Genomic DNA, 23217 nt, shown 5'->3' on the forward strand with positions numbered 1-23217 from the left:
GGGTCTTAAAGGACAACAACATTTAAAAACTGTGGAACAAAAGCAATGTTTTTATTACTATTAAAGCAACTGTATAAACAATGAAAGTGCAGCAAGCTAGTGGGAAAAAAATTACATGAATGAAAATCCTTCTGATTTGCTCTACATTCAGGCAGTATTCTAGTTGCAGGATCAATGGGGCCTCAGATCATGTTTACCTTGCAAACCTTGACCAAACAGTGTTTGCTACAGTTTTAACAGCTTTGCTAGAATAGCTTTCTTTTGGGTTTCACCATGGTTTTCTTTCACTTTGCAGTCCAATTTTTTTGCAGTTTTGTGTTATTTTCAGATAGTTTTGCTGCAGGTAAGATTCTGAGAAAAAACATTTAATTATAAAATGATTTGTTACTATTTGTTACTGTTGCTGTAGTTACTAAGAGTTGTTCTTGAAAGTGTGTGTACTTGATTTATTTTGTGCCAGATATGTCACATAACTTACTTAAGCAATTTCAAAATGAAAGCATTTTCTTAAGAGATATTCAATAGATATAGTAACTGACATTCTTTATGCTAAATTTGGATCTAACATGCTATTTGAATGGAAATTTGTGTGTGTTTTTTAAGTGAATATGGTAAGGGAGTCAACGTCTGTAACTATCACCCCTGCATAACAAATTGTTTATTCTGCTTCTGTTGTATGCATCCATGTGTTAAAGTCATTACAGGCCCAATTCCAAATGACTTCCTCTTGGTGTAAGTGACCACTTACAGTGATAGCAGGTCTTTTGGAATCTGGCCTCTGGTGTAAGCATGTTTATAAATAAGCATATACCAATGTAAGTCACTTACAGAACAAGTCTTTCGTAATCGGGGCAGACTTACACTGACAGCAACTCTTTTGTAGTCTGGCCCTATAGGGTTATTTGTATAACTTCTTGGTTCTTTTTATTTTATTTATTTATTTTTTCTTGATCCTCTGTTATTTTTAAACTCTTGAAATTACAAGCACAGTGGAGATTGCTGGATAGTTTTATTCAGGAAGAAACCGTGTTTTTGTTTGTATTGCTGTCAGATTTGTTAGATTTGTCTTCTTGAACACTTTTATTAATTAAAATTTTGTTTGACAAATAAGCTTGTGACAATGTTCCTTTATGAGTTTGAACATTGGTCTGGTACTAGATTGCTCAAATAAGCTTTTTGCTGGTTCCAAAGTGTGATGTGTTTTATCTCACAGTAACTATTATTATTCTGTTACAGAGATTTCAGGCTTCCAGAAAACCAAATAAAGTATTATTCTTTCTTTAAATTACCCGTGACTGGAAATAATAATGTATGCCAGTGCATGCTGATGTGAAGCCTTCCATGTGGAAGGTATAGGTGGCTTCTTCTGCAAACACATTTACTTCAGTGTGTTGATTATATGTTTTCATGAAAAATTGCTTCTTTACGTACTGCTAATATGATCCTTTATGTACTGCAGAAAATTTTGTGAGACTATGTTGAGAAAGGTTACATTTATCAGACTGTGGCATCAAGGAAATATGTACACTCACCTTACAGTTATTCCATTCTCCTGATGAGAACAGCGACTGTAACTACATATTTCTACTTTAAACTGTGTGTTGCACAACATTGGCAACAATATTAAGGAGCCGGTATGGCAGTACCCTTCCCATTCTTTGTTATGGTGCATTTCATTTACTGGTTCTAGCAATAAATCACTGGTTTTAAAACTGTTTACTTCTCCATCAAACTAATTCTTAGTAATTTATAATATATAATTCATTGCCCATTTAATGTTGTTGTTGTCTTTTGGCTTTTCCCGGTTAGGGGTCGCCACAGCGGAACACCGGTCCACTAATGATTGACAGCAGATATTAAATATTAAATGTATGGCCTGTTTACTTCTCTACTGAACTAATTCTTAGTAGTTTATAATGGATAATTCATTGCCCAATCAATAAAAATATTAACTGGATGGCAAAGTATACATTCAATGTACATGTTGAATATAAAGCTTCAGTACTCAGAATGGTGATAATTTCTCTTCATTTTAAAGCTTTTTATTTAAAAGTCTCCTTTTTCTCAATTTAGGACTTTGCTATTGTCCTACAAAACACTTATTTTGCTCTTCAAAAAGTTATTATATATTATTCCTGAATTAATGAATTATGCTTAATAATCCTGAATTAATGAATTATGCTCAATATGACAGAAAAATAATGACATATTTTAGGAAGTGAAACATACATATGCATTACATCTAACCTGTCCTATAAGCAAGAACAACAGCAAATAAAACTCAATGAAGTTGCTTCTGAATTTTCAATTTGAAGTTAAATTGCTATGTAGCGACAAAATCTGCCGCCCATATGTTATCTTGCCACCAGCTGAAATACAGCAGCCATGGAATGCTTTAAGCCTATTGTGTTTGAAATATGTTTGCAAGTTGCATGAATTAATATTTAATATAATTACTTAGTATAGCAGATTTTACAAAATAAGGCCAGTAAGGGTTATTTCAGTAGTCAAGTATAAACAGATCACTTAATTTTTATGGTATCATTATTAGATCTTTAAACACTGATAATAGCTATAAGGAGTATTTCAAAGATTTTATGAGTTGTATGTGCATATTCACAATAAGTCATTGGAAATGCAGCTATGTAATTGTGGTTGTAAGTATATTTTCAAAAAACAGAAATCATGTGTGTATTACAGCAAATATTTTTGATCAAAGAAGGTGATGGATTACAAATGCTTCTTAGTATGTGGCACTAAACAGTATAATGATACTAATAATAGTAATAATAGTAATAGTAATACCAATAGTAATAATAATAATAATAATAATAATAATAATGATGATGACCTGACATTTACAATCAACAAAAATAAATTGCATTTCTGTTTTATACTTTAGTAAGTTGTAATTTATTCAGGCTAGCCTTACCATTAAGACACACCTCATTCTGAAATGAAAAATCTGCCAAAAATAATAATACATTTTGCAAATGCATATTAGAGCATCAAAAAGTATAATGTTTCTGTGAACAGTTAACAGAGACAAACTAGATGTCATTATCCCAACCATTTACTGTTTGTTCAGACTATATGATAACAAAAAGTCTGTCTAGTAAATCAAAAATTAGGAACTGTAACAGCAGATTGGGACAGAATGGCAAAACATGGAATTATATTTAGGATTATGGTAATCTTCTGTATGGACTTTAAAAGCTTTATGTGGAGGTGCATCTATGAAGATGCTCAAGACTCTTGAGAGGTCTGGAACGTCCAAATAATGAGATACAAGCTTTTCATCAAAAGGGAAGAAAAAAAAACTCTTATTAAAATTCTGCTTAAACATTTTAAATTGCACTTATTGTGACCGCAGTGGTGATATTTTTGTACATGGCTTAGCCAAAAAATTATCTGTTTGCAATTTGTGAGTTTATTCTGGGATTTAGTTTTATAGCTTCATTTGCAGCTGAGGGAAGATTGTGTATTACTGCAAGATTTTACCATTGTTTATACATCATACCATACTTTTATTTCAGTAAGTAGAATTACATGTAAAAGGTAGCTTTTTGTACTTAGAACCCATTGTGGCAGAACTATTGCCAGATTTGAGCCTTATTTATTCTTATTTTACAGCATTTTTCCATGAACAGCATTGGTGGTAAATTTCTGTCTTGTGCCTTAGTCTGTGGTGTGGTTACAGTAGTTGCTGTACTATGAATTCTGCCCAGGATTTGTTATTCAGTACCTTTTATAGCTGTCTATACCTGCTAAAAGTTACATTTGAGTCCCTTTCTGTTTACCTTGCTAGTGTTTGTTTCCCTCTTCTTTGAGTCTGCCTCACTCCCCACTGAGACATTAAGCTAAATGTTTCTGAAATAATAAGTTTTGGTTCCTGCTGTTCAAGTTTATTCATGGTCCTTTTTGAGTTTGAATACATTTTTGGGATTGAATCATTTGCTGATAATGCTTTATATGTGTTCTTTATTGATGAATTATTATAGCAATAACCCACGCCTGGGTGTGGGTAATGATGGATTTACCCACGGTTGCCGTGGTTTGGTCATGAGGGCGAAGCCCGAGTAGCCAAACAAAGTCAACAGTGGGTAAATCCAGCATTACCCACACCCAGAAGTGGGTTATGGCTATTATACAATGACATTATTTAAGAAAAAAAATAATTACTTTTCTTAAATAATGACATTGTATAATGCCTCCTTGCTGCACTTACGCAGCTGTCTGGTATTCTGCGGCAGTTCTGATGTACTGCGCATGCGTATGCCTATGCAGTACATCAGAGCTGTGGGCAAAAGCAATGGAGAAAGCAAGATCTCCGTTGCTTTTTACCAACTGTTTTGCTATGTTAAATGGGTTTAACAGAGCGAGACAGCTTTAAAAAAAGCAACGGAGAATCTCCGTTGCTTATTTTAAAGCTGTCTCGCTATGTTAAACCCATTTAACATAGCGAGACAGTTTTGAAAAAAAAGCAACGGAGAAAGCAAGATCTCCATTGCTTTTACAAACTGTCTCGCTATGTTAAATGGGTTTAACATAGCGAGACAGCTTTAAAAAAAGCAATGGAGAATCTCCGTTGCTTTTTTTAAAGCTGTCTCGCTATGTTAAACTCATTTAACATAGCGGGACAGTGTTGCTGTAAGAGTTATAGTAATGGAAAAAGTCTGGGCGACTGGACCTTTTTCCATGACTATAACTCGGATTTACAACGTGCACGCTGACCAATCAGCATGCACATTTTTGAATATTAATGGGGGGTCATTGTATAATAGTTGCTAATCAAAGAAATGATTTACAGTTTGAATTATCTGCCAATTGACTTTTTTGCATAGATCCAACTGTTATCATTCCCCAGTACCTCCTTCACTTTCCTTAGGACAGAGGTGAAGGACATAAACTTTTATTCTTCATAAGAAGTTACAATGGATTTGAAATATATTCAACTGAATGGTTTTAAAATTATGATGAGAGTTTCAGTACTTGAATGATAAGGATGTAAAAAGAAACAAGGTTGAATGCATGTGGGTAAGGAAAGTGTAGTTTGTGATTCTAATGACAAAACTTTCAGATATTCTGAAAGTTTCATCTTTAGAGGATATGTGTAAGTGTTTTGTGGAATAGAGTTAGAGTAAAGCGTAGGTAAGGGAACAGATTTAGTGCTGGGCATGTCAGCTGTTATATGTAGAATATATTAATGTCTTGTGGATTAACAGTGTTATGGAAAGGGTTTTGTCTATAGTAAAATGCAAGATTAAGGTTAGGGAAAGGGGCAGTTAGGATTAGCATGCATTAGCAATACTATAATGATTCAGTCAGATTATGTCTAAATGAGTGTTAGGGTTTTAGTCTGCAAAAGTCAACTCTGTCTTTTTTATTATTTGTTTTAATTTTCACTGAGTTGATTTTCAAAATGGATAGTACAATTCAAATGCATTATGATACATGTAGATTTAAAAACAATGTAGAAATACATATATATATATATATATATATATATATATATATATATATATATATATGTGTGTGTGTGTGTGTGTGTAAAATTATATAATTATAATTTTGCTTTAAAATTTTTGCATGCTCTGAGATTGATGCAAGGTGCATGCTTAGTAGTCTGTCAACATGCATAATGTGGATCATTTGATGTTGACATTATTCACACTGATAAATATATATATATATATATATATATATATATATATATATATATATATATACACACACGCACACGCACACATATATATATATATATATATATATATAAATATATATATATATATATATATACATATATATATATATATATATATATATATATATATATATGTATAGATCTATGGGTCTACTTCTCTTCTTGTTCGAAAGCACACTTCTTTGAACAAGAAAAATCCGAGAAATGCAGTTATTTTGTAATAGGTTGAATGAGGTTTCTGACTTCTTGAAGTTTGTTGTGGGATGCTATGGAAATTCCATTAACTTTTTGGATGTAACTTTGACATGGAATGCATTGGGAGAAAACTTTACTAGCAGTATTTTTTGTAAAGAAACTTTCAAGAATAATTATTTACATGCAACTAGTCAACATCCGAAATTCATGCTGAATAATATACCTAAAAGCCAATTCATACGAGCTAGCAGGATGACGAGTGTTGATGAGACATTTATTAATGAGCTTGAATTCATCATACAATTGTTTTTGGAGAGGAGGTACAGTGAGAGTTTGTTAAGAGAAGCAGCTGATGACATCTCTAAGCAACGTGCAACCTTGTATCCACCCATTTTGAAAAATGGGCCAACACTCCAAGTTAAGGAAACTGGAAAGTATACTGAAATTTTATGTTTCAGTATGAATATGAGTGTTGACAATATAGGTATACGTAATATTATAAACAATAATTGGAAGATCCTCGAAGGAAATGCTGATTTAATGGCAGCCATTAAGGGGAAACCAAAGTTTGTTTATAGGAATGAACATAGTCTGAAAGGAGCATTTGAAAAGGGGAGAGGTAGAAGCACATGTAGCATTAAGAAGGGGCATATCAACAGGGGTATGCACAAGTGTTATGACTGTTCCGTCTATAGGTTTATTTTAGAATGTCCCTACATTCAGCTTCCTCACATACTTAATACCATAGGGGTCCCTGGTAGTTTTTGATGCAAAACAAAAGGAGTTGTTTATATTGCAGTGTGTGACAAATGCTCATCATTTTATATTGGTATGACTACTAGAAAATTAAATGTTAGAATGAAGGAGCATATGTATAATATTAGAAAAAAGGACAAAAAACAAATATTTTATAAACATAGTGTTGAATGTATTGGTTTTAAAACATTTTTGTTTTCTATCTTGGAACACTGTGAACCTGACATCGGGGGGGGGGGGGGTGGTGATTACAGGAATTTTTTGGCTCAAAGAGAGGCTAGATGGCAAATTAAACTACAGGCGGATCATTTTCCTGGGTTAAATGAAGCCATCAATATTAAATGTTTCTTAAAAGATCGTGAAGCATATGTTTTATAATATTTGTTATTGTAATGTACTCAATTATGCCTATTCTATAGTACATAATGATGAATGAAGAGTTTGCTTTTTGTAAAGGGCTCTTTAATTATGTTTTTACACTATGTAATTGATTAATTGATTTTAATTGTGTGCAGTATTTAAATGAATGCTTGATGTAACATTCCTTTTGGTTCTGAAGAAGTTTTTTACGAAAGCGTTGAATAAAGTGGAAGTTACGCTAGTCCGTGGTTTCGTATTTTCCAAGCCTTGAGCAGTTATTTGATCTATTTTTTTGTTCAGCTGTTTTGTCGACTTTTTGATTTTTCTTGCAATCATCTATTTTAATTAATTTGTTAGTCCACAGGCATTTTGTAAGGATAAAAGTTAAAACTTGACTTGGTAGTTTTAATGCTGGGGTGGTTGAATTCCAGTATAGTCGTTACAGTGTTAGTAACTTGCTAGTGCCTTGCAGGTGCATTCAGATTAATGGTAGAAATAATACTTGTTAGTCAACTAACTTAATTTGTGGTCTTTTTTTAGTGTTATTTAGATCCTTTATGCCTGTCAATTCCCAGCCCCCACAACATATATGACCCGTTCATTCCCTGATGGGCTAGAGCTGCTTCCAGTACATTCATTCCTGTGGGGTGGCAACCATTCCAGGGATCATTGTCCAGGCATCCATCTTGACTTTTTCTGTTATGGCATAACCACTGCAATTCCTACCCCCTGAACTGCTTTGCTTTAGGTCTGTTATAGATGCCAACTTGAGTAAGTTGCACATACCTATGCACACATGCTAATACATGGCACACTGGACAGTATATGTTCTTCAGACCAAAGCTCCATGGGCATACCACCTAATGTTCCCTTCAGATGTCACCCATATGTTGGATCAGAGCTCAGGAAGGGAAAGCCAACAGCATCCACTACCTCCATCCTTCCAGTCCATCCCCTCAAAAACCTGTGCCACTAAATATGTATGGGACATTCAAGTTGAACTCAGGGCTTTGCCCACCTGTGCCTTGTGGTGGGGTTACTGTTCTACTTTACCGCTGTAACAAAACACATATAGGTTAATCAAGGAAAATAAATTATTAGACTCAAAAGGTTTTACTGAAGAAAGAAAGATATTCATCTTTCTGCAGCTAGAAACTTTTGTGTCATAATATGTTGAATTTTTCCCTATGAGCTACTACATTATCTGCTATTACAAATATTGAGAGTTTCAATTAAATTTTAAGTCTTTAATGAGGAAGAGAGTAAACTTGGTTTACAGTTTAACAGGTTGTTTCAAAATGTTTTGAGCATTGATTTTACTGGTAGCATCTATTATTTTAATTAATTATTTGTTGCTTACGTTACAGGGTCACTGCTAATTGACTACTTCTATACTCTTGTTGTGACTTGTTTTCAGTCCTCTTGAAACCTCTGAGGACAATGAACAATGGTTTTATCTGGAAATAAAGATTCTCTGGCTTTTTTTGTTATTTAATACAATTTTGTGAATTGCAAACAGTTGTTACTACTGATCCCATAATCATGTTAATTTAATTCTTACCTCAATTAAACTCTCTTAATTCTCAAAGAAAGATAATTCCTTTAACTACCCAATAGGTCTCAACATTTCTGCCTCTGCTGTATGTCCATACAAGCCCCAAGCTTCCCATGCTACTATTTCCACAATGCATATTTTCTTTCCTCCTGTATTATTCATTCTTTGAGACCATGCATCTTTTTATAGAATCCAGTTACAACACTCCTCTTGTCCTGACTTTGTATAGCCTTCATACTTTTAGCCTTCAAGCTGTCCTTCATCAGTTCCTGTTTTACTTCTACATCCATGTTGTGTGATTTTCTTGCATATTCATTTGACTTCACAAAATGATCCCTTGTCACCTCCGTTTGTTGTTCCAGAGATATGTATTCACTAGCTGTAGCAGACATATTAACATATTTTTTTTCTTCACAGTCCCTTTTCTTTCTGAATTTTCACCTAAATCATACTGCAGCTCCTATTCTTCTGTAACCTACACTGTAGAATTTTTAATTCACTCTCCATCCCTTCTTGTTGCCCTTCCCCTTCCTATCTCTACTCAAAACATCCGTTACTATCTGCCTCAATGTAGTCTTCATCTCATTCCACAATACCTCCCTTGTTCTTCTGTCCTGCTATTCTCTGTTCTATCTTTTATTTATTTTGTTACTATCCATACCTCATTTCTTTTTCCATCATTGTTCACTCTTTTGGCATGCAGCTTTCTTCTACCACACCCATTACATCTCCACTTATTTTTCATTTCACATGTATGATTAATATCTCTAGTTCAGTTATTCCAACAAGCTCTTAATTTCACTGTTTTTTTACTGCTTTTATTTTCACATCTACTGTTGCAAGATTACTTCTTTCTTTACACTGTAGTGATCATCACCTCTAAATTTAAATTGATCTTTTCCCATATTATTTCTAAACCTTGCAGTTTTCTTTATTCTTCCCGCTCACTAAAGACTACAGGAAAATTCCTTTACCATCCTCAATGGGTCCATTTACTTTGTCTTGACTCTATATTTTTCTCAGTACAGTAGACTCCCTCTTATCTGACCTCTCTTTAACAAGCCTCCTCTTTAACCGGCCACCAAATTTCTGCCATAGTCCTAACAAAAGAAAACAGAGAAGAGCAACACATCCACCTCCTCTGGGATAAATAATGGCAGACATTTGAGATTTAGACTTCATATTCATTAGAAAAATGCATACTAACACAAATCCTATTATTCTAGCTGATTTATTTATATTCTATAAATATTATTTTGCATGCTTTTTCTGAGTAACCAACCATTTGTTTATCCAGCCTAAGGTCTGGTTCCAGAAAAAAACAGATAAGAGGGAGTCTACTGTAATCCCTTTCCCAGAAAGTCCCTTTCTATCTCTCTTCCTCCTAACTATATTCAACTTAAACTGCAACCCCTTCCTAAGCAATACATCACTTGCTATACCTCTATTCCTGTGATCTTTTCAGTGAGCATTTCAACAGTTCTGTATTTCTGAATTTATATTTATGTTTTCTAAAAAAAAGAATTGCAACCCCTTTCTCTTTGTGTTGTATTATTGCCTCTCTTTTCATTCATGGGAATGGAGAGTCCTTTCTTATTCCAGGCCACCATCTTTATCCTCTAAGTTCCTCTCTCTCTGTATTATTCTCCCTACTTCCCATCCATCTTCTCCCACCTCTTTACTTCTAAAATTCCCTACCACATCTCAACCTCTTGGGCTGGATGAATGCAGGCCTTTAGTACTGTTCAACTTATACTCAGGTCTCCAAGGCAAAGGTGGATTAGCAGACTTCAGACTATCAATGTCACAGAATGAAACCACTTCTTATTATCTAGTTCATGTAGACTGCTTTCATCAGCAAAGATATTCCACTTAGCATTTTAAAGTTTCAGAGTTTCATAGATGTATTCTAGTCTAATGAACTCAGGGGTCTTTCTAAGTCTGGTCATGCTTCCCAAATATATATGGCAATTTGTGGTGAAGGCTTGGGCTTGGGTGGTCTAGTATTTAGAGGGTATCTCTGTCTATTAAAGACATAGGTGATAGACCAGGGTTAATTTTCCAATTCCCCACCCATTGCTCTAAGTTACACTTGAATTGGGTTAGGGAAGAACTCTGCTTTACATGGATGGGGAGCCTGTTCCACAAAAAGAGTGGTCTCTGAGACACATACCTGTCCCTCCATGTCCAATTATGTTGAAAATGTGGTTTAGGTCCCTTGATCTGATGCTATTTGTTTTGCAAATTTGCAGCAAGTTTATTGCAGTGGGATAAGAAGATGCATTATAGGCCAGGCACAGATTGCCTGTTAACAGTCTGTAGGAAACAATGTACAGGGATGGGGTTTGAGGCAGTCTGCATAGGACATGTTGTTTACCTGTTGTATTCTTTTTGTGGGAACCTCTGTGGATGGTCCAGTTGTTGTACACCTAGTCAGGTACAGACAGAAGGGGTGTGTCGTACCCAATGATTGCTCCGATCAGGTCTGAGTACAACAGAGCAATGATATCCTTGGGCTTAGGTGCCATAGCCTTGTTTATAAGTTGGGCAATATAGAATGATTTAATTACTACCATAGACACATGATAGTCAGGTTACTGTCCATTCATGTTATCAAATCCCTGACTATTGGATCATATTCTGTATGATACTTGTGGTAGTTTGCAGGGGTAGCTGTTTTCCCAAAGGAGACTATTATGCATTTATTGTCAATAAGTTTTAGACAGTGATTCTGACACCAGTTATGAGTCTGCATTAGGCCTCGGAGGATATTTGTTTCTTTGGGGGATTCTAAGACTATGCTTAGTTTGCAGTTATCTGTAAACTTGGTCACCCAAAGGCCCTTGCCAATTGTCTTGACTTCAAAGAAGTAGATGCCAAAAAGGAGTGGCCTTAGCTTAGAGCCCTGAGGGGCTCCACTAGTGACCAGTCCCTTTATGTAGATAACTTCTTGGGTCCTATCGGTGAGCTACCTCATGTATTTGCTGGTTCCTATTAAATCAGCGAATGCTTAAAATAGCGAATGCTGTTTAATCGACCCATTTTATTCGAAATGGTGAAATCCCGAAAGCACGGAACAGCAATTTTTTTCCCAGGGGGAAAAATCACTGGGCCTTTTTCGGGACTTTGCCATTTCCGCCACTGTGGTGCGATCTCGGAGTTGCTATATTTAAGTAGGGGGGTGTGGAGGGCAAAGCCCCCCACTTTATTTTGTGCTTTTACAGAGCAGCAATTTTTTTTTTCACTGGGAAAAAAAATCACTATTCAGTGTGTTCGGCATTTTGGTGTTTCGACATATTTGGATTGATTATACTGCATTTGCTAAGTTATAATATAGACTCGCATTTGCACATCTTTAATGTAATCTTATGTTTAACTTTAAGTTGGTTCTGTCATCTATAGTCTGATTATAATGTTTAATAATGCTTATGTTGAAAACAGCAACACACATATACACATGTACATAGTTATAATTTAATATGCAGCAATACACCAAACATATGAATGAATAAATCATTTAGAGGCATACACATCATTATTCTCATGTTCCTCTGATTTCTAATATAGTATAACATAAAAAGATGAATAAAAGTCTGGATATACTATGAAAAGTAATATATAACACATTTTCATACTGAAGCACTAATGCACAGTCAAAAATATGTAATACTGATGTTATGCACACTAAAATGCAATTCACCCAAGCACATTTTTTCTTCTAATATATAATTCCTTTCTTTTTATATGACATTATTTGCAGATTTTACACTTCTAATTCATTTCCTCCTGGGTCAATATACTAAAACTGTCACAGCCTTAAAATATATGCAGATGTGACTTAAAGCTACAAACCATAGTTCTAAGCATTATACATTATGGACACAGATATTCCAAAACTAAAATTACTACCACTATCAAATCTGTAAGACAAAGAGACACACTACATAAACACAAAATGCACCGCAAGCCGCTAAGCTTGCTAAAAGTGTTAATTTTCAATTTTATGCTAAGCAAGTTTACAATCTGACACCTGAATGTGTCTATAGCTAGTAAAATTGTCAAAATGGGTTATATTTAAGTTATATTCATATAAGAACTTCATACGAAACAAACTAGTAATTTGCATTAATAAAATGTATTAATTGCTCCCTTAAATGTGAATTTATACTGAAATACTAACTAAATTCAAAATTGAAATAAATGAAAGCAGTTTTTAGCTTAAACACATTGCATTAAATAACAAACCAAAGGCCTGCCTTACCATTGCTTAAGAATTGTTGAAGTTTTACACTATTAAAGTAATAATAAGTAAATCATGCATCTAATTTATCTGGGCCATGCACAGTGATAGTTTTAAAATTAATTCTAGCTTGTCTCATTGCCTTACTTTTTAACCCAATGGTCTGCTTCTTGAGTGTTAATTTGGTGGTTATGGTTACACAAATAAATCATGCAATGCCTTCTAACACTTGATTTTGTAATGTTAATTCTCGGGGAATATTTTACTTCCCAAAAATCATTAACATGTACTTCTTTACATTTAATCTTGACCAGTCTGCACTGCCCAAGTTGTGATTATATAGATAGCTGTTTAAAATCAGTATATCACAAACAGAATCACACACAGTTATGATCTTACAACCATCAGTATGTTTGCTGACCCAACTCTGACTGCCCCTTTGGAAATTGAAAAAAATACCTAACTAAAGAATACAGATCCCAGAATGAGCTGAGATGACATTGTGATCTGTAATGAGAGTAGGGACCAGGTTAAGGAGACCCTGGAGAGGTGGAGATATGCTCTAGAGAGGAGAGGAATGAAGGTCAGCAGGACTAAAGACAGAATATATGTATGTGAATGAGAGGGAGGATAGAGTAATGGTGAGGGTGCAGGGAGTAGAACTGGTGAAGGTGGACAAGTTTAAATACTTGTGATCAACAGTTTCAGAGTAATGGTGAGTGTGGAAGAGAGGTGAAGAAGAGGGGTCTATATCATAAACCCAAAAGCCAAATTAAGCAAATCCGTGTACATCAACACATAAAGGTAGAAGTACGAAATGAGTGAACACCGTAATCGCTGAAAGGGAGAACACCAAACGGATTTCCTCAGCCAGCAGGGTGATTGTGGGGATGAGAAAGTAAATCCTTTTCTCCACTGTATTGCGGTCTTGGAGTTGGTATATTTAAGTGGGGAGCATGTGGGTGGCACAGCCCCCCATGTGGAGGGTGCAGGGGGGGCTTGCCCCCCCTGCAAAAATGTTTTAAAAGTGTTTTACTTAAGGTTTTTTGGGTTGAGTTTATCTTATCTGTATGGTGCTGTTCCTTCCGGTATCATGTTTGGCGTTTTCTCTTTCGGCGTTTATGGTGTTCGCTCATTTCAGTCATCGACCTTTATGTGTTGATGAACTCAGATTCGCTTCATTTGGCTTTTGGGTTTATAATATAGACCCGAAGAAGAAAGTACAGGCAGGGTGAAGTGGCTGGAGAACAGTGTCAGGAGTGATTTGTGACAGATGGGTACCGTTAAGAGTGAAAGGGAAAGTCTACAAGAGGGTTGTGAGACCAGCTATGTTACATGGATTGGAGACGGTGGCATTGACAAAAAGGCAGGAGTCAGAGCTGGACATGGCAGAGTTAATGATGTTAAGATTTACACTGGGTGTGACGAAGATGGACAGGATTAGGAATCAGTATATTAGAGGGTCAGGTCACTTTGGACAGTTTGGAGACAAAGCCAGAGAGATGAGATTGCTTTGGTTTGGACATGTGCTAAGGAGGGATGCTGGGTATATTGGGAAAAGGATGCTAAAGATGGGGCTGCCTGGTAAGAGGAAAAGAGGAAGGCCTAAGATAAGGTTTATGGATATGGTGAGAGAGGATATGCAGGTGGTTGGTGTGACACAGCAAGATGCAGAGGACAGGAAGGAATGGAAACAGCTGATCCACTGTGGCAACCCCTAATGGGAACAGCCAAAAGAAAAAGAAGAAGATCCCAGAATGAGCTTTATGAAACTCCTGCACAAACAGATACTATCCAATGTATAATTTAAAGACTTACTGCATGGCAAAGAAGGACAGTAGGATAATGTATCAGAAGCTTTTGCTAAATTCAAATACATAACTTCTGCAGGTAACCCCAAATCATTAGCCATGGTTACAAAATCACAGAACTCAACTAAATTAGTTAGAGTGCATCTTCGATAAATCCGTGTTGAGCAATATCAATGTCAGTGGCACAGAGTCTAGCTTCCATCATAAGGTCCACGTCGCAGCTTTCAAAACATCAATCTAACAGAGTAGATAAGCTTATTGGCCTGTAGTTTCTCGTATCATTGCTGATGTCCCCCTTAAATATTGGTGTAATATTTTGTGTTTTATATTCAGTAGAAACAAATCCAGATTTCAATAACTTGTTCAATAAATAAGGGAAAGGAGGTACACACTGCTTACCTTGACCTTGCTAAAACATTTGACACCATTTCCCATTCAGGTATTATTTATAAGCTCACCAGCCTGGGCATAAACCCTTACCCCACAAGATGGATCGCAAACTGGCTCTCAGACAGATCCCATAAAGTAAGAGTAGCGGGATCTATGTCCGAATCCAGACCAGTAACGAGTGGTGTGCCTCAGGGCTCTGTCCTGGGGCCCCTCCTGTTTGGCATATACTTCTCAGAAGTACAGGCAAACACGGAAGGGCTGTGGCTGACTATGTTTGCAGATGACTGCAAACTGGGTGCTATAATAGAGTCTCCGGCCGACATGGAGATCCTCCAGAAGGGCCTAAATGAGACTGATGCATGGTGTCAAAGCCATGGTCTCAAGCTAAATGCAAAAAATGCGTATTAATCCCCTTTGGAAAAAACAGAGTACCCGCAAACTACAACATAGGAGGTAATCCCCTGAAATCTGAAGAAGAAATAAGGAATCCAGGGACCCAAGTAGATAGTCAGCTTTCCTTTGATAACCATGTTGCCAAAGTGGTTAGATAATCCTTCTATGTGACCCATCTGATCACGAAAGGGTTTGCATCAAGATCTAAGGATGTAATGGTGCCCCTCTTCTCTTCCCTCATCAGACCCATTATTGAGTACAATGCACCAATTGGAATGTACCTGGCTAGACATCTCCAGCAGCTGGAGAGACCACAGAGGTACCTAACCAAGAGGATTACTGGCCTCAAACAGTTACCCCCCTGCAGCACGATTGAAAAAGCTAAAACTGTTCTCTGTTGCATACCGCCTTCTCAGAGGCGATCTCTGTCTAACGTACAGAGCCATGCCCAACCCAGAATTGTTGAACATGCTCCATCTTAGCAAAACCAAATCTACTCAAGCTGCATGCTCTAGGGATATAAACCTCAACACAACAATGAATAGAACATGCTGGAGGGATAGATTCCCTTCGCAGAGACTTCCCTTACTATGGAACAGGGTCCCGATCTACATAAGACAGAGACCCTCACTATCACTCTTTAAGAGGAACCTTGATGAGTGGATGGGTAACAGAAAGTTCACACCGGGGATCACACCAACAGCACTACTAGATAGGGGTCAAGGGTACTAGCTGCTAGTACAAGGGTCTAGGGAACTACTAAAGGGGAGGTGAATACCGCACAACATGGCTGGGCTAATATATGTCTTCGGGCAGATAGCCCAGTACCAACCTATGAACCTATAATATATGATACTAGAGATAACCAGTCTTCATTAAAATGTCTCATCACACCTACAGGAAGATTAGTCACATTCAGTAGTCTGATGTGACTTTTGTCAATGACATTCTTATTGTCTCCAGTGCTGTATATTAACAATAGTGCTTTGTAAAGTCAACATCATACTGAGCAATGTTACTTTGTACATTATCTGACTTACCAAAACCCATAAAATACATATTCAGGGATTCTGCACTTTAGTTTGGTTTATCTATTAAGGTATTTCCCTCTACTAGTGACCCTACAGTATTACAAATAAATGGCAATGTGTGGATTTGCAATCGTTCTTTTTATTGTTAGCATTACACACAAGTCCTCTCTCATACTTCGCTTCACTTGTTTAACTTGAATCTGTAAAGACTTAAATGCTCTATTTAACGGCATTTTATTTCTACTGGAAACATATTTTTATATGTCTGAAAGATCTACTTTTTCTTCATATCCACTGATTTTAATCTGTCATTTCACCACTATGGCAGTTTAGATCGTTTTCCTTGTTGTTATAAACTCCACCGTAAAACTTATTGACTCAGACCATATATCCTATAGTAGTGGGCAACCAAAAGCATTACCTTCTTTGCAATAACCATTTTCCATTACTTAACTGTTCTGCAATCTAGGAATAATCTATTTTATCACAATTGTAGCTTTTGATTGTATTCTGCAGTTTAGATGCACGATTAATAAAGAAGTTAAGTATGCTGCTGTCTGTGGTTCCCAGTGGTAATACAGCAGAGACTCCAACATTAAAGTATGGAGATTAGTTGTAATCAAGTCCATTGTTTTTGTTGTTATTATTATTATTTTAGTTGTTGTTGTTGTTGTTGTTGTTGTTGTGGGTCAGTTCAGTTACTGTTACAGGAGAATGGTAACACTGGTAATCATTTGAAATGTTTGGACCAGTTACAGTTAGTCCTGAAACACAAAGAATGGAGGGGGGAAAACAAACTTACATATACCAAGTCTGAGATGCCATTTCACGGTATATCCCATTTTTTCTGAGGTATGGTAATCTTAGAATTGGTATATATAAGTTCGGGTGGTGTCGGGGACTTGCCCCCACAATGGGACAATACAGGTGGGCGTGCCCCCTTGGAAAAAAATTGGTTTAAAGGAGAAGAGTGATGTTAGAGTTTCACTCTTTTCTTGAAGTTGTTTTTTTTTCCCGGCTTGTTGGCACTTGGCATTTTGAGTGGCAACATTTCAATAGGGAACCAATGATATCACATGTGTGTGGCACAGCCTCCCTACCCACCCCCATTCTACTGCACAGCAGAGTCAGCACTGAAGCATGAATTCAAGCTCCTGAGGTTCAGATAAAACCCACAGGAGTGTAATCTTCCCTACATTTATTTACTATTTATTTATTTATTTGCAGTTTTTTTTTTACCAGGATAGTCCATTGGGCCACAAGGAGCTCATTTTCAATGGAGTCCTGGGGAGAAAAGCTCCAGAAAAATACAAATACATAGTACGCATTTCTCTTCTTCATACCACAAGTTCCACACCAGATGAATTAATTCTGTTTAGTACACAGACTGATTTATTAAAATAAAAAATAACTTCTGTAGTAAAAATTAACAGCAAAACTTCAAACTCTTATACCATTAAGAGCAAATAACACTTTTCTGATGCCTCAGCTTTCAGAAATGCCTTTTGAGAGTATTTTTCAGAGAAGTGTTATTTGCTCTTAATGCTATAAGAGTTTGAAGTTTTGCTGTTAATTTTTACTGCAAACGTTATTTTTTTACTTTAATAAATGAGTCTGTGTACTAAACTGAGTGAATTCATCTGGCTTGGAACTTGTGGTGTGAAGTCTGATTTGTTCTACAGTGTGGTGGTTTACATAGTACACATTGCACATATACATTACAGATTATCTCATAGGAATACAAAGTAAATATGATAAGAAAAAGTTAACAATGATAGAACATATCAGTATAGTTCATTAAACAACAATAAAAAATAGTTCAATAGAGATGTGGAAATATGAGGCAGTGATGGTGTATTTAGTTCTAGGAGATTAGGAAGTCATATTAGAAGGCTTAGGTAGGATGGGAACAGGAGCACTTCCATTGTGAAGTTGGTGTGAGTGCAGCAGGTTTTAAATGAGGAGAGACTGTTGGTGATGCGGATTGGAGATGACAGAGAATTCCAGAGGCATGCAAGACAGAAGGACATTAGTTGATCCCCTGGAACGTGTGGGTTTGTGCAATTTAATTAGTTTTTGGGAATTAGATCTTAGAAGTCATTCTGGTTCATGCATTTCAAAGATAGTGGCTAGGGAGGGACTAAGAGAGGAGCTGTAAATGAGTTTGTGTGCTTGGATGAGTTTGGTATAAGTGAGGAGGTTATGTAGCTCAAGCCAGTTTAGTTGATGAAGAGAATTACAGTGGTGAGAAATGACTCTGTGACCTGCCACACATTTTTATATCTTGTTATAGCAAGAGGAGAGCTTTGTTTTGATGGAGGATTGCAGGCTGGTGAGGACTGATGCACCATATAGGAGGGATGGGATGAGTTAAGTACTGGCTAGTATGAGCCTGGTGGAAGTTGAGCTATAACGATTATGGCAGTATAGCATGCTAAGTTTTTTGTGTTTTTTTTATATTTACTTGTAAATGTTTGTTGAATTTTAGTCGATCATCTATGAGTACTCCTAGTAGTTTAGTGCCAGAGACAATTTCTAGGGGAGTATTGTTTTTGCTGGTGATTATGAATGAGTGTTTATCTAGGGAGGAGGTTTTAGAGGTGGTGAATAACATAAGTTTGGGTTTGGTTGCATTAAGAGCCAGATGGTTGTCTAGCATCCATTGCCCAGTAGAGGAGAAGGCACTTTGGATAAGCTTATTTAAAGTGGGGATAGAAGGGGAGGAGCAGATAATGGTAGAATTGTCGGCATATTGAATGAGGCTGGAGTTTGGAATGGCTTGGTAGAAGTTGTTAATGAATATGTCGAATAGTAGGGGGCCTAAAATGGAACCTTGGGGGACACCTGTGGGAATATTAAGAAAGGATGAAGTGGCTTTATTCCATTTGATTGCCTGTTCTCTGGTTGTGAGGTAGCTGGAGATCCATTCGGTACAGGAAGGGGATAGGTTTAGTTTGGAGTGCTTATTAAGAAGCAGGTTGTGGGAAATAGTGTCAAACGCCTTGGAAAGGTCAAGGAGAAGGGTGAACATGAAATGGCTGGAATTGCAGGCATTGTTAATTGTTTGAAGGAAGGAGAGGAGGGCAGTGGAGGTGCTATGACCAGGTCTAAATCCATGCTGTGTGGGGGTAAGAAGCTGGTTGTTGATGAAATAGGGTAAGAGTTGTTGGTGGATACATTTTTAAAGAAGCTTAGAAATAGGGGCTACGATAGCAATAGGGTGGCAGTTTGGAATGTCATTATTATTGCCTCCTTTATGTAGAGAAATAATAAAGGCTTTCTTCCAGAGCTGGGGCACCTGGTTTTCTGAGATAGAACGATTAATTAGTCTGCTGATAGGGAGAGCAATGGCTTCTGTGACTACTTTTTGGAAGTAGGAGGATATTTCATCAAGGGCATTGGAACCAGGTTTTAATTTTAGGAAATTTTTTTATGGTGGATATAGAGATGGGATTGATAGAGAAGGGTGGATGTTGGGGGGAAGGGATGCTAGGGGAGGAAGGGATGTGTGCATGCTGAGGAGGCATTGTAGAGGTATTGGTGAAGGATGATGTTAGCTTGCTTATGGACTCTATGAAGAAAGAGTTAAATTTGGTGACTAAGTCCATGTCAGAAGCATCTGGGTTTGGGCAAGAGTTTTCTTTTTTTCCTGGGTGGAGGAGAGATGAGATTCCTTTCCAAAATAGTTTGGAATTGGTGTTGTGGTTGGTTTGGAGAGTGTAAGTTTGATGCCTGCTTTGCCACTGACACTGTTTCTAGCTCATGTGTTGACAGGATGCTAACTGTTTTCTTTTCTTTTGCCTTCATGGTGCAGTGCAAACTCTTACCTTCATCTGTGAGGTTTATTTGCTTGATACTTATTTATTAAGGGTTGCAGCTTTATGATCAGCACCTGATTACCTTGTTAAGAGCAAAATCTCTTTGCAGCAGTAGGTACAAGGGAGTACAAGTACACTCATTGCAAATGACTCATACTGCTGCTTTTTCCATATGTACTATATCCATTTTCATACTGACCATTTCCATGGTGGCTATTGCCTGAGATGCTTAATCACTGGTGAAGGGTTTGTGCATCTATATGCAAACTATGTGACATTGCTAGTTCCAGGCTAATGGTGCTGCTTCATGCTACATACCTTTAAGACTCCCACCAATGGTGCTTGGATATTCTTCATGGGGGGAATTCAGTAATACCTACATGCAGTGATTATCTGTGTAGGCAGAGTGGCACAGAGCTAACACAGAAGTTAGCAGCCATGCGATCCAGTAAACAGAGTAGAGGGGCGTGCACGAGTGAGCGGACACAAAAGTGTCCATGGCATGCAAATCACCTCATAAGCAGGTGAATTGCATGCAAATTAGGTTGTTCTGTGATCCAGGAAGCAGATAGGTAATTGTGCAGAATCCATGTTGGTGTTAGAAGTACACACAGAAAGTTTCTATGTACAGAAATGTTAAATTTGAACAGTGGCTGTAAAAGCCCAATTAGAAGATCAGAACTTCATAGTAGAGACAGATGTGCAAAACTATGCCCTGTGTATCCAAAAACTAATGAAAAATAATATAAAATAATATATATATTTTAATACCCATATTACATTTGTGCTGTTCGCAGCAGGAGGCAAGCATGTTGTTATGCAAAAAAAAATGTTTTTAAAGTTTAAAAAGTAAAAATAAGACATATGTGAGAATAATGCATTATAGGTCCCTGCATGGAGTATGTACAGTGGTCGATTTCAGTGGTTGCTAAAGAGGCTGACCCCGGAATAGTGAAGTACTCAGGTTATGTGCAAAGATCTGTATGCAAATGAGCTGGGGTTACTAAATAGCAAAAATGGGCCGCTGTGTCCAAAGATAAAACCCATGTAATCCAAGAACCATGTTGGTGTCCACAGAATAGCTAGTTGACATGAAAAGGGGGTGTGTCACTATGTGTTTGCGCAGATTGGAGCTCAGCAGAGCCCATTTGTGCACCACTCAGCTCAGCTAAGCAAGGGGGTGTTTCCAGTTCTGCTAAGCTTTGTTTAGCTGTGGGGTGCATGTTTTACCTGGTTCAAGCTATGCTGAGTGTGCCTGTGCATGAGGGTGTGTCTAGATGGCTGAACACTGTTTACACATGCACCACTGTTTTGCACCCTGTGCCATAGGGCTTAGCAGGCCAGGCAGTTAAAAAAAAAGGGAATAGCCTGGGAAAGCCAATCATGTATAAATGACTGTTAAGCCCTGTTCCACTGACACTGGGCCATTCAAACCCTTCAGTGGTATACCTGGCATGTGGAATGCATCATAGTTAGCTAATCACACAGGCTGCATCTACAGCACACCACTATAAAGTATGCATACACACTATGATCTGATTTTTCCCACATACTCTGCACCATTGGAGTACAGACATGGGAATTTTAACTGACAGAATGCTACAGGCTGCTGTTGTTCTGCTACATCTGTATGTGCTAGAGGCTGAGGTCAGTGCTGGCGCTGCTGTTGAAAATAGGAGTATACTGAGAATGAGAAGAGTGTTCAGGCCCAGGGTAACCTTCCAGGAACATCATGGGCTGGAGATTGTAGAGTGCTACAGGGTGGACAGGCACATACTACAAGAGCGCATTGAGCTCTGCCACCCTCAACTCAGACCCAAAGCCAACAAAGGGGAACCCATCCCAGTGGAAACAAAGGTATGTGTAGCACTTAGAATTCTAGCTGCAGATACTTTTCAAAGACCAAATGGGGACATGATGGGGGTCTCACAGGTGTCTGCATCCAGGGTACTCCACCTGTTCCTGACTGCCATACAAACACATGCCAGTGAGCACATTTATTTACCCCACACCCCTGAGGAGAGGGCCAGCAGTATGTGTCTCTTCCATCATGTAGTACACTACCCTGAGGTACTGGGTGCCATAGACTGCACTCATGTACAGATCAAAGCACTGCCCGGTGAGGAGGGTAGAGTTGACGTTAACCACAAGGGTTATCACTCCATCAACTGCCAGGTCATGTGCAATGCCCAGGGCATTATCATGAGTGTGTGTGCCGGCAGCCCTGGCAGTTATCACAATTCCCATATCTGGCATGCATCACAGCTGTGCCAGATGCATGCCAGAGGAGGCATCCCATATGGCCATCTACTGAAGGTTGCTGGCTACACACTGAAACCATGGATGATGGCACCCATCAGAAATACACGCACACTTACTGAAGAATGCCATAATGAGGCACATGCACAAACTAGGTACACCATAGAGCATGTTTGGGCTGCTGAAGTCATGGTTCCACTGCCTCAATATATCTGGAGAAGCCCTGCAGTACTGTCTAGTCACATGTGCACAGATGTTCACAGTATGTGCCATGCTACACAATATGATCTTGCAAAAACAGCTGAGGCAGGATCATCTTAGGTAAGGGACACACAGCCCCCACCAGTGCCAAGGTCCCCACAGCAAAACCCACAGGGGGACTTGGAGGAGGAACTCCCTGAGACTGTCCCTGTAAGGCAGACATGGGCATGCCCAGTATGCTCTGACATTGGTAAAGAGGCAATGCATAACACATGCACTGACAACCTAGGGTCCTAGAGACTGACACCTCACTCCGACTCACATACATACTAAAAAGGATGCCAGCCACACCACACAACCTGTACCTAACCATGTATTGGCTATGTACTGCATGCATCAAACAGAGTCAGCCCTGAAGCACTGTTATCTCAACTGCTGCAGTCACAAGGTGAGTCACTCTTCTTTACAACAAAGATATGGGGTACTAGACAGTGGTAGCATATG

General features: G+C 37.7%; 1 protein-coding gene across 1 annotated transcript in view; it reads left to right on the forward strand.

The window, feature by feature from the left end:
* The first annotated feature begins 204 nt into the window (after positions 1–204).
* The window catches only part of LOC122802225 (coagulation factor VII-like), a 794227-nt gene continuing 771214 nt past the window's right edge, over positions 205–23217 (forward strand). The window contains exon 1 of the mRNA XM_044071885.1: positions 205–343. Within this exon, the coding sequence (XP_043927820.1) occupies positions 274–343 (70 nt within the window). The 5' untranslated portion in view covers positions 205–273. The remainder of the gene's footprint in view (positions 344–23217) is intronic.

This window comes from Protopterus annectens, chromosome 5.part0, assembly GCF_019279795.1.
Source record: "Protopterus annectens isolate FY-2018-M chromosome 5.part0, PAN1.0, whole genome shotgun sequence".
Classification (NCBI taxonomy): Eukaryota; Metazoa; Chordata; order Ceratodontiformes; family Protopteridae; genus Protopterus; species Protopterus annectens.